This window comes from Caretta caretta, chromosome 5 (genome assembly GCF_965140235.1).
Source record: "Caretta caretta isolate rCarCar2 chromosome 5, rCarCar1.hap1, whole genome shotgun sequence".
NCBI classification, from domain to species: domain Eukaryota; kingdom Metazoa; phylum Chordata; order Testudines; family Cheloniidae; genus Caretta; species Caretta caretta.
The window spans coordinates 105,630,304-105,643,036 of NC_134210.1; the positions used below are offsets into that span (position 1 = coordinate 105,630,304).

The following is a 12,733-nucleotide window of genomic DNA, read 5'->3' on the forward strand; positions in this document are numbered from 1 at the left end:
AGAGCATTTGTACCACAGTGTGGTGTGAGGCGGTGAAGTGGGAGAGCCTATTCACCAAACTATTGCTCTCTGACCAAAATATTTTGGGAACCACTGAAGCAGGCCTTGCCATGTACCCTGAAAATCAACAAACTTGTGCTCTGTTGGATCAAGGGGAGAATACAGTTCCAGTCACAGACCCCCCACTAACTTTATTATTAGCTTTCAATCAGCACTTCTCATCAGTAGAGCTCAAAGCACTTTACAAAGGAGATCACTATCATCCCCATTTGAAAGATGGGAAACTGAAGCAAAGGAAAGTAAGTGGTTTGCCCGAGGTCACTCAGCAAGTATAGAACATAGGTCTCCTGAGTCCCAATCTAGTGCTCTATCTGCTAGATCGCACTGCCTCTCACAGTGTATAGATTTGGGAATTATCGACATGAGTGTCCTAGCTGACATGAGTGTCTATTATTGTGCAATTGCACGACAAAAAAAGCTGGTCTCCAAAGTGCACAGTTGAACCAGCCAGGTTGAAGTCTATGATTCCATAGTAATTTTTACTAATTTAATTATGTGCAATTTTAATTTCGTTTAACTTGATGGGCTCTATATTAATTCCAGATAAAGAACTTTATATTCAAGCGTTAGGGGAATGCCCTTCCATTTGACTTCTATTCAAATGATTTGTCAGTTTTTTCAAGGGTTATTCTCAAAACTCATTTTTTGTGGTTCTTTTCGCTTGTTATTACATTTTTATATTTTTCTTGTGTGGCACTGTGATGTTTGTGAATGTCATGTTATAAGTCAGTCAATAATATTAATAGTTTGCAAATCCTTTAAAACATTAAATGAATAAAATTGGCATTGCTAGTAGTCAGTATAACTTACTTGTTTTTACTTTTTTTCTTTAGGAATGTTGTCTCTGCAATTTGAGAGGTGGTGCACTCAAGCAAACTACTGACAAGAAGTAAGTGATGGATACACTGAGATCAGTCTCATTAGTTTTAAACTTCATTTACATACATACTTACACAAAGAGAACTTCCAAATATAATTACTTTACAGTTTCCCCTTAAGTGGAATAGCTTAATGTCCAGGGCCCATTGAAGACAATGAATCGTGCCTCTGGCATTCTGTGAACACACTTATGTGCTTACAAATAAACATTTGTTTTATTATTTGAACATTCTTAACTATTCTAAACTCTGCTCTGCTGGTCACTGTATAAAGGAAGCAGATGAAAGCTCATTTGTCATTGTTTGCATGGGCAAGCCTTATCACACATTCAAATGTATTTTCTTCTTTAGTACTGGAATTTTGTGATTACAGAAGTTAATATGGCATCTGTGAACTTTTGACAGATATAAGCATGTCATTAACAAATTAATCAATCTAAATCCTTTTAGAATGGCTCTGGATCTTGAGGTGATTTGTTTTATTGCACTTACATTTTATAATGGACTCCCAAAAAAGGTACTGTAGCTGATATCATGCCATTAATACAACTAATATTTATTTTATATAGTGATGATAAAATGAAGCACAGTGCATCAGATATTCTTGGGAGATGAAATGGAAAAAGTTGTGCTTTAATATTTGTTCATGTCCAGTTGTAGACAAATCTACTATTCATTTTGAATCTTTGCTTGGCATAATTCATGCCACATTTCGTTAGTTACACCTGACTTTTTTCAGTAAAACCCTTCTATGGTCAAAGAGTATTTAGCACAGCGGTGGCCAACCTGAGGCTCCGGAGCCACATGCGGCTCTTCAGAAGTTAATGTGCAGCTCCTTGTATAGGCACCGACTCCAGGGCTGGAGTTACAGGGGCCAACTTTCCAATGTGCCGGGGGACGCTCACTGCTCAACCCCTGGCTCTGCCACAGGCCCTGCCCCCACTCCACCCCTTCCCGCCCCCTCCCCATAGCCTGCAGTGCCCTCACTCTTCCCTCTCCCCCTTCCCCCTCCCCCTCCGAGCCTTCTGCACACCACAAAACAGCTGATTGGGAGGTGTGGGGAGGGAGGGGGAAGCACTGATCGGCGGGGCTGCCAGTGGGTGGGAGGTGCTGGGAGCGGGTTGGGGAGCTGATGGGGGGGCTGCTGACATATTACTGTGGCTCTTTGGCAATGTATGTTGGTAAGGGCTCCTTCTCAGGCTCAGGTTGGCCACCCCTGATCTAGCTAAATGATACAAGATCATGTAGCCCAAACTTACTTTATCCTGGCTCCAGTCCTATTCAACATTTTTATTAATGACTTGGACAGTGGAGTGGAGAGTAAGCTTATAAAATTTGCAGATGACACCAAACTGGGAGGGAGGGTTGCAACCACTTTGGAGGATTATAATTCAAAACAACCTTGACAAATAGGAGAATTGGTCTAAAATCAACAAGATGAAATTCAATAAAGACGAAGTGCGAAGTATTACTCTTAGGGAGGAAAAATCAAATGCACAACTACAACCTGGGGAATATCTGGCATCAGGGGTTCTCACAACAAATTTTTTGGTGGCCTCAGAGTGTGGCCACCAACTCTCGCAGGTGGCCATTCAGACAATTTTCCCTTAAATACTTAACTAACTTTAGGAAAAACAAATAAATATGCACATATACATGTCCAAATCATTTTTGTAATTTATTTATGTAGGGTTTTTTGCAGACTCAATAATAAAAATAATGTACAGTTGTTTCTATTCTTTACTGGACCTAAACAGACTAGAAACACAAATAAGGTGCTTTGCATGTTCTTGCCTTTTTTTGTTGTGTTTCTTTTGCTTTTTTGGTTGCTTTTTTTTAGACTTGCTAGCTAGTAAGTCTGCTGCTGTGAAAAGTGATACTCGTATGTTAATATCACTTTTCCCAGCCTCCCAGCCAGCTACTAAGGCTATGTCTACACTACAGACCTTACAGCACCACAGTTGTACCGCTGCAGTTTCACCGCTATCAGGTCTCCCATGTAGCTGCTCTATGCCGGTGGGAGAAGCTCTCCTGCTGGCATAATTAAACCACCCACAATGAGCGGTGGAAGCTACGGTGGCAGGAGAACGTCTCCCACCGACATACTGCTGTCCACACCAGCGCTTCTGTCTGTGAAACTTTTGTCGGTTGTGGGAGTGTTTTGTTCACACCCCTGACCAACAGAAGTGCGAGTGCAGACATAGCCTTAGTCTGCTGTGAAAAGTAATATTAACACACATACAAATATATCTTTTCACAGCAGACTTACTCAAGCCTGAGGGAAAATTAAGCCCTGAATGGTGAGGCGGGTAGGGAGGCAGGAGGCCAGGGGTGATGGTGGGGGATAAGCACAAGGCCAGAGCACACTGCCACTTAGCCAGGAGCCGGGGCTGGAGCCCACCTCTGTGCGGTTGGAGGACAGAGCCCAAAGCCCTGAGCCTGGAGACAGACACCAGAGCCTTGAGATGAAGCCTGACGTCCTGTAGCTGGAGACTGCCACCCGCCATCCCAAAGCTGAAGTCTGATCCCACCACCCCCGGGCAGGTGGGGAACTCACGGGCTGGTTGCTCCTCCAGTGTTTGTCCTCTCCACAGGGTATAAGGCTCACCCCCTGCTGGAGGCCCCGAGTGAGGGGCCGCTGCTTTCCGCTCCGTCCCTCCCCACGCCGCAATCATCACCCAGGAGGCTGTGGCCACAAGAAAAGCCCCCGGTGGCTGCATTTGAGAAACACTGGGTTAGGTGGTAGTACTGCTAAAAGTGCCCTGGGATTTGTAGTGGATCACAAATTAAATATGAGTCAACAATATAATGCAGCTGCAAAAAAGGCTAATGTAATTCTGGGATGTATTAACAGGAGTATCATGTGTCAGACATGGGGGGGGGGGTAATTGTCCCGCACTGGTGAGGCCTCTGCTGGAGTACTGTGTCCACTTCTGGGTACCACACTTTAGGAAAGATGATGTCAACTTGGAGACAGTCCATAGGAGAGCAACAAGGATTTTGAAAACCTGACCCATGAGGAAAGATTAAAAGTGGGCATGTTTAGTCTTGAGAAAAGAAGGCTGGCGGGGGGCAACTGATAATAGTCTTCAAAGATGTTAAGGGCTGTTCTAGAGAGGATGGTGATCCATTGTTCTACACGTCCACTGAAGGTAGGACAAGAAGTAATGGGCTTAGTCTGCCGCAAGGGAAATTTAGGTTAGATATTAGGAAGAACTTTCTAACTCTAAGGAGTAGTTAAGCTCTGGAACAGGCTTCCAAGGGAGGTCGTGGAATCCCCCTCTTTGGAGGTTTTTAAGAACAGTTTGGACAGTCCTGTCAGGGCTGTTCTAGGTTTTCTTAGTTCTGCCTCAGTGCAGGGGGCTGGACTAGATGACTTCTCAAGGTCCCTTCAAGCTCTACATTTCTGAGTCTTTTTCTATAATTTTAGATCTGGTTTAAACTGTCTCCCTAAATTTTCATTTATCACTTGCCTTTCTTATTAAGGTGTTGACAGGTGTAAACAGATAAATAAACCAACAAAAAACAACAAGCAAGATGTCACCTAAATAGAATGCAACGTTGTCTTTGTCTCAGGCACGAGGGAAAAAAGACAAGGTCAAGGGATATGGTTTAATTAGGCCACAACTTTTATTAACTTAATTAATCTGGGAAATATATATTGCAGTAACTCATACATTGCAGGTCATGATTTCTTCTTTAATCATTTCCACCTGATGGAGAGCTGCAGTCACCCTCCCACCCTTGCCCAGCTGGTTCCCAGTGGATTGCTGGGACCCACCCCACTACCTTCACCTCATATCAGGGTTAAGGGGTTGGGGAAAGAGGGTTGTCTCTGTTGTACCAGACATAGGGAGCTCCAGTCCCAGCCAACCTGCTAAATGGTGACAACGTGAGCCATACCTCCTGATCTACTCCACCAGGTTCCTGAGTTGCTCTGTGGAAGATGAAAAAAAACATCCTGCCCCCGCTAATCTGTCAGTGAGAGAAAAATTCTTTCCCAATCATCAAAAAGGCAACTAACTGAAGCCCACAGCAGACCAAAAAACCCCAGTCCTATGCTAATCCCCTGAGAGGGAAGGAGGCTCAAGCTAGAAGGACAGAGTTTATAAACCCTCCTCCAGCCGCTCAGAGGCCAATGGCTTACCTGAGTTCCACCAGCCTGTCCACTAGCTCAGGTGATGCTTTCTTCCCCTCTTGGCTAGCCCATCTTGGGTAATAATGCTGCTGCTTCATTCTGTTCTAACTCTGTGTCTGTTGGCCTAGCAACACAGAATCCTGACACTGTAGCTGGGTACTGTGCTTTGGTATTTGTGTGTGAAATATGGGGGTTGATTAAAAATACCCACTTAGATCTAATTAGGGTTAATCCAAAGTGCTATAGTTTAAACTGTAAATTTTACAAATGACATATTGCATAGGCTATATGTACAAACATTCCTGGCACCACTACAAAAGCTTTGCACTCTGTAAAACAAGTGAAAATACTTGAAAGGGCATTTACAATAGATCTGTGTTAACATAAGGTTTTTTCTCTAATGCTGAAACATACATTTCTGGCAAATATTTTCAAAACTAGATTGCAACACCTTATTAAAAAAATGTCTTGACTAGTTTGCCTCATACATGTAAGTGGTATTGGTGTGGCATATTGTATTGCCATCACTTTTCCAGCATAATCCATTTATTTTGTTGTGCTGATCTTTCCATCTCTGAAATAAACCAATTTTTTACTGTCTAGTGCTACTTAAAATTAAATCTTAAAGATAAACACTGTCAATTGACCTTGCATTTTGACCTTTTTGTTATTGTGCAGCTCATAAAATAAAGCAAAGAAATGTAATAGGGAAGGACTAAATGGTTGATGGTTTGGTTTTATTTGAGGGGTGCACTGTTTTTAATCACATTTCTGTACAATTTTTTGGTGTTATTGACTTGCCACTTTTTGCAGGTGGGCACATGTGATGTGTGCAATCGCAATTCCAGAAGTAAGATTTGGTAATGTCACAGAGAGGACACCAGTAGACACTAGCAGAATACCTTTGCAGAGATTAAAATTGGTGAGTAGTAAGGCTCCATACATTCCTTTCCATTTAAAAATGTGCTGGTGTTTTGAAATATATACGAAGTCTCATCTCTGGTTAGGTACATTCACATATGTTTCAGGGTGAAATTTAAATGTCAGTTAAAAGAGAGAATTTGCCAAGGATTGGCATGTTTTTTTTCACGTATAATGATCATTTAGGTATTTTAATTCTTCAGCCTAGTTCTGGGTTATAACCTTCTGTAAGAGGCCTTTGCCATAGGGTAAAGGAAGGAGAAACAATGAGCATTTGCAACCACTATCCTAATACTGCTGTGACTGCTCATTAAGGATCCTGCTGAAACTAAATAAACCAGAATATCTCAGAATTCTTATTTGTGTTGTATTTTCATGAGGGTTGTGTATTCTCTCCCCCCGGGAACCATTTATGAAGTTAAAATGATGAGACATGGTGGTCTCATAGTATTTTTACCATCCGGGAATTGAGGAATGTGCACAGACCAGATTGCACATTATATTGGACTAATAAATGGCTCCCTGGGGACTTGAAAAAGCAGTGAGAAACACTAACACAAAAGCTTCAACTACAAATGCTCAAACCCATGCATAGCCCCAGATAATCCTTCTGTCCAGCAGAAAGTCCCATGCGCTAGTGAGAAATATACAAAAGCATTTGTTAAATCAAAGAGAATTTTCCCTGTGGGGTTAGACCTAAATTACATAATTTATCAGACTATGTATCAATATTACACAGACTTCCTCTGACAAAAGGAAAGTGATCCCCTGTCCAGTGTAAAAGAAAAGTTTGGGAAACAACCCCATCTGTTCTCTTTATCCACACCAAATGTTATGGAAAAAATGCTTATTGTTATACTTAACCTTGAGCTACCCTTTTCTTGCTGTAACATTGTGAACTATTAATTGTTCATTTTAATTCATTATGCTTTATATTTTGTAACCATTTTTAATTTTGAACTACAGCTTTAGCCATTCTTAAAATGAAGGCATGTCTGACAGTTGGTCTTTGTTCATTGAGATTTCTCAAGTCTTCGTGGGCTTTATAGACTAACTCTGTAATGCATATTGAACATTTTCCTAAACCTTGTGGCTCCCTTATACAGTCTGTTATAGAGAAACTCTAAAACTCCCTATCTAATGTATGAAATATTCCCAAATGCTGTTTCAGCCTGTCCTTACTTCTAGTATGTTTTTTGGAAAACCAGAAATATGGACAATGCCCTATTGTCCTCCCCTTCCCCATTTTCCTGTATCTGGAGTCAGACTTTCTTGTTTCAATACATAGCAATGTAGCCCTATTTCATATGGGTTCTCACTGTGTGAGAGAAGGCTCTCAAAATCTCATTTTTAAGCTACAGTGACTGTTTAATTTGCTTGAGTCAGCCTCAAATTCTCATTAATCTGAATATATGAACACAGGAAGCACTGGATATGAACATAATGCTTGCATACTTTTGAGGAACCTAAACAGTCAGATATGATGGCAATAACTTGGTTGGTGACACTTAATTGAGGGTTTGTTTTCTTGAGACTGTAGAAATGTTAAATTTGCCAAGTATTGTGGGGATAAATAACCCCTATATATGAAGTTCCCTCCTCTGATGGGCTGCCTGTGGCTTAAACCACAGAAGAATAAAAAATTGCTTTGGGAGGAAGGCTTACATTAATTTTAAATAATTGGTTAATGTGTTCACAAAGCCAAAATGTATGAACTTTTGTGAAGTTACATTACTTGCAAGTCAATAGGTCATTTCTGATGATTATAGACCATCTACAGAGCCTTAAACACCTTTCTATAATCTATACAATTATTTTTCTTCTTCCATTAATTTAAGTTTGATCAAGTTTCTCAGTTTTTTTAATTGTCAAAACCTCCTTTAATATATACGCAGCTTTGAGATGCCACAAATTGCATTAAGCTGTGTGTACATTTTTGACCTCCCAGAAATTGCTTAAAGTTTTGAAACATGGTGCATACTTTCCTTAATGCTGTTCTTGAAAACAAAGGGTTTTGCATTTTTGAGTGAGATGGATGTTATAATGAAAGAACTCAACTGAATACAATGAAGATGGGAGCCAGTATATTTTATAGCTGCCATAAATATAGTATTATTTTAGACAGCCTTATTGTGAGTGAGGACTGTACTGTAATCTTGTTTTAGAGCATTAAATCATATCTTTCCCGGTCTTGGTTAATTACATTTAAATTTAATGAATGAGCATTGTTCGTACATCTAATTTGTAAAGTAGTGTATCATACTGTTCACCCTCTGTTCACCTGTATCATACTGTTCACCCTTATAGAAAGATTCTATAATTATTTAACGTCAGTAAATTGATACATTGTTGTTACTTGAGAGGTCCGCAGTAAGGGATTTTCATGGATCTCCATCTTGGAATACCCCCTTCTGGTGTAGGGCAGCCTTTCAGGTGTGGTGGCCACCTTTGTTTTTCCCTTCTCAGGGCTCATCAAGAACACTTCTCCAACACAGACTGGAATATGCGATGGGTTATTTTATTAATATGGGTGAGATTCTGTGGCCTGTGTTGTGCAGGAGGTCGGACTAGGTGATCATAATGGTCCCTTCTGACCTTAGTATCTATGAATCTATAAAATAAAGTTCAGTACCATAGCTGAAAGGGTTCTGGCGCTGCTCCCTTCTGTGAATCCAGGATCCTCATCTGTGTCAATTGACTTTCAGATTGGAGAGCTCTTGGACTTACCTTCAGGGTCCCTACTAAAGTTCTAAAGCTCAAATGAAAGAATAATACAAACAATGTCTACCTGTGCTGGGCTTAATGAAAGTCTCACATCCCTCTTGGTCTATTCCCAGCTCCCTGCCCCTTGTACAGGACAGTAGCTACAGGGATGCTCCCCTGGGCCTTCCTCTTGCTCCAGGATGGTTTCTTGGCAGTGAGAGCCCCACGTCTGATCTCTCTGTACCCTTTTTTGGCCAGCTCTCCATCATGACTTACCCAGTCTCCCATTTACGCCCAGGTGCCTTCTTTCAGGCCCTCTTGGGAGACAGCTGATGGTCATAGGTACAGAGACCTCTTCCTCCTGAAAGGGGCAGTGCCACCCTGTATCGGGGGTAGATGACAACAAAAGGAGTAATTACTTTGAACCCCAACAATCTGTTACTGTTTTTAAAAATTATGATAATTAATTATTGCAAACCAGCCACCATCTTCCGTACTCTGTCAGTCTGGCCCATAGAGCTTATATTTTTTTGTTTTTCCTGTTTGCTGACAAAACTGTTAATTTTGAATTGTAAAGCTTTGGAAACGTACATTTTGAGGTATCTCTGTGCAATGCCAAGTCAAAATTTTCAGAAGGAAATGGACCTTTAGGTGATCTAGTTCTTTTATCGCGTTGACCCTTTTAGTCTAGCTAAGGGGATGGAGTTTGATTATCAGTTCAGTCCTTGCACTCTCTCCCTACCAGTAACAATATTCAAATTGTAAAGGTGTGGTGAGTTGTGCAAAGAGTGGTTCAGGAAGCTATACATTGTGATAGGCTCTCTTTAAGTAAATAGGGTAAGGGAAGTAGTAGTATTCAACTAGCAGTGTCAATGGAGGCATTGCAAGTACAGAAATAAGATCTGGAAAAGTGTGGGCTTTCAGTAGTAAGGGGTTGAACTTTTGCAAGTTGGAAAATTTGTCAACACAGGAAAGAGTTGGGGTCCCAAAGAGGAAAGACCAAGGTAAAAAAAATAGTCAACAAGAGATTCCGCTCTGATGGATCTAGATAGTTAGCCAGCCAATTTGGCATATAGTTTGTGTTTTTTTTAAAAGGGGGTGGGAGGTAGCTTGAAATGAAAGCTAACAGACATAAAGAAAAAAACATCCTTGTATCCCGGAGGATTGATCTGGAAGAAAAAGATGTTTCTGCAATGTTCTGACATTCTACTACTTCTAGAATGTGTTACAAAAATCCAGAAAATATATAGTTTCCTCAGACTCAAAAGATTTCTGGCCTCTCCTGCCTCTTTATTGATTAAGAGTAAATCTAAATTAGATATTAGTAAATTAGCTGCACTAAAATCAGATTTAATCATCATCATTTTCCTAAAGAGGGATTGCCATTGTAGTCTGAGCTTACCTCTGCTTGAGCAGAGGAAAAGGCAGATGTTTTGCTTATTCTGTGAAAGGTACTCTAGCTTGTCAGGGTTTGAATTTGACTAAGCCAATTACTGTCTTTCTCTAGCATTTAATTATTGTGCTTTTAGTTCCCCTCCCCAACTAGTTCATAGATGTGCTTCTAGTCTCTAACCTCTGCCAAACTACAAAGCGAGAGACAGTTTTGTAAAGCTCCCTTAGCAGAGTATCCCAAACCAACCAGGTTCTCTTGCACAGCATCACAATGTGCTGTTTTTAATGATGTGTGTGAGTATGGCATTTTTGGTTGTTTGTCGGTTTTTTAACAATTACATTATTTTTTAAATCCTGTATGCTGTCACACAGGAAACTTGGATTTGATCTCAGGCATGGTCTCTTGCTTCTTGACAAGCTGGAGGTGGCAAGACCTTGGATATGCATACTCTCAGTATCATTGCACATATGTCAGATCCTTCCCAGCTCAAAACCCAAAATATCAACCTTATCTCAGTCCTCCTTCCCCACTGGTGGTAAACTTCTGACCTTACAAAATACTGATTATATCTGCTGCTTGCCTTCTCGGACCCCCAGGAGTCATTTCATTACACAAATTCTTTTCCCCATTTTCTGCTTCTTTCCTCTGGGAATGGTGTCATCTCTTCCTTCCCTCCCCGCCTGGCACTCCCATTCTTGTTCTCCACTGCTGTTACTTGTCCCCCCGCCACTTCTCAACATGCCCAAACTTTGAAGTAGACTTGCCCAAACTTAGTAGTTGAGGCCAACTCTCCTATCAACATGTCTATAAAAGCACATGATGGTACAAACCCTAAAAGGCACTCTCCAGAGATCTTCAGGAGGGTGGATGCTATTGGACCAGTTTTTTCATTCTGAAGTTGTAGGAATCTTCACTACTAGAAGTCAGCAGCCCATACTTCTTTCACAGCAAACCTGCACCTCATGTATTGGAATATCTTTGGGGAATCAATCAACACAAGGGGCAGCAAAGTAAATGCCAACTATTGCTCATGTATTGAGCAAAGGCATTCATAGTACACATGTTTATTCATTTGGGTCACTCAGAACTGCAGGAATACTTCATTTTTAAAAATAAATTGTTGGAAGTATTGTTTAAAGGCCAAGAAGGGATTAGGAGGACATAAAGGAGCAAATTCTTCTTCTATTAAAGGAAAATGTTGGTCCTCTCCATGTTGCTAGCATCCTCCTTTGTAAAATTCCAGATGTTTCATGAGATTTTCATATAAATATTGAGGAAAAAATGAAAATAAAATGTAAAATGAAAGAATTCCTTTTACCATGCGTTCAAACAAAAGCTGGATCTTACAGTGCGGGGGATGATTCTTTTGGTGGGCTTTAAAAGTAAAAAATAATTTTAGAAATGAAAAAAAGCATAAAAAAAGAGAGAGCGAGAAAGAACATAACTGAGAGAAGTTTTCCATTCTTCTGTTTTCAAATACCTGTATTGTGTGAGCTGACATTCCTTCTAATACCCCATCCAGCCAGGAATATAGAAAGAAACAAAAAATGGATAAACATATTAGTTGGCTGATTTGTATTGCTTGGCTAATATATGTACTAACTGCTGTTAAATAGTTGTAGCTCAAAAAGTATTTTGGATCATAATCAGTGTGTTTTGCATCAGTCTTGATGTTCTTAAAAATATAATATGTGCTCGATCTTCCCAAAGCAAATCAATATATATGTGTGATGCTTACAGTAGCTTATAGCTTCAAGTTATTTTGCACAGCCGTTTCATATTTGCAAAGTTAATGGGTTCCTCCAGCCAATTTTATTTCACTGTTTTTAGTTTTTACATAATGAAGAAATATGTTTATATTCAAATATGTTATTTGTTTCATATGATTCTATGTTGCTGAAAATTTACATGGCACATCAAGTTTTTAATTATACAATAATTTTTGAATAAAACAATAATAAAATATACTGCATACTGGTGAGAAGTAGGATGATGCAGTATACACCACCAAAACATATATGTTTGGATGAGAAGGGCTAGAAATAATATTTTGCACATTAGTTCTCATAGTGGGGTCTGATTCCATGCTCCTATTATTTTTACGGTATTGTAACTCATTGACTTTAGTAACATTATTCCTGGTTTTCAGTGGAGTAAGTGAGATCAGAATCAGGCCCTATGTTTTTATTGTTTAACCTACAGGTTCTGGCACAGTTATAAATAAGCAGTAGATATTTTTGCTGCTGCTGTTTCGTTTTTTCTCCTTATGCTTTAGCTCTTGTGGCTATTAGAGTCCTAGAGCATATGGCCCGAAGGGAACACCAGAACATTTAATCTGATCTCCTGTATAGCAAAGGCCACTAACACCCTCCAACCCTCACACACTAAACCCAACAATCAAAATTAGACCAAAGTATCACAGTCCACAGGAGATCAAACTATCATGTGCCACAGGAAGAGAATAGAAGCCAACATCTGACACCTCCACAATGGCAGGGAAATGGTTACGTGAGATATACCTTGGTAATCAGCCAAGTGACCCTCACCCACATGCTACTCATAGGTTTTAAATACCTTTCCTCAAAAGTAGTGGACAGGGAAGATACTGGAAATTAACGTTGACTGAGGTGTGTTGGAGGG

At 40.2% G+C, this 12,733-nt stretch overlaps 1 protein-coding gene across 11 annotated transcripts in view; it reads left to right on the forward strand.

The window, feature by feature from the left end:
• The window catches only part of KDM4C (lysine demethylase 4C), a 475,753-nt gene that overhangs the window by 324,600 nt on the left and 138,420 nt on the right, over positions 1-12,733 (forward strand). For all 11 annotated transcript variants that reach the window (XR_012668619.1, XM_075128776.1, XM_048850754.2 and 8 more), the window contains 2 exons: positions 894-949; positions 5,890-5,998. Coding sequence is in view for 10 of the 11 variants with exons in the window: in XM_075128776.1 (XP_074984877.1) it covers positions 894-949; positions 5,890-5,998 (165 nt within the window). In the remaining variant the exon portion in view is untranslated. The remainder of the gene's footprint in view (positions 1-893; positions 950-5,889; positions 5,999-12,733) is intronic.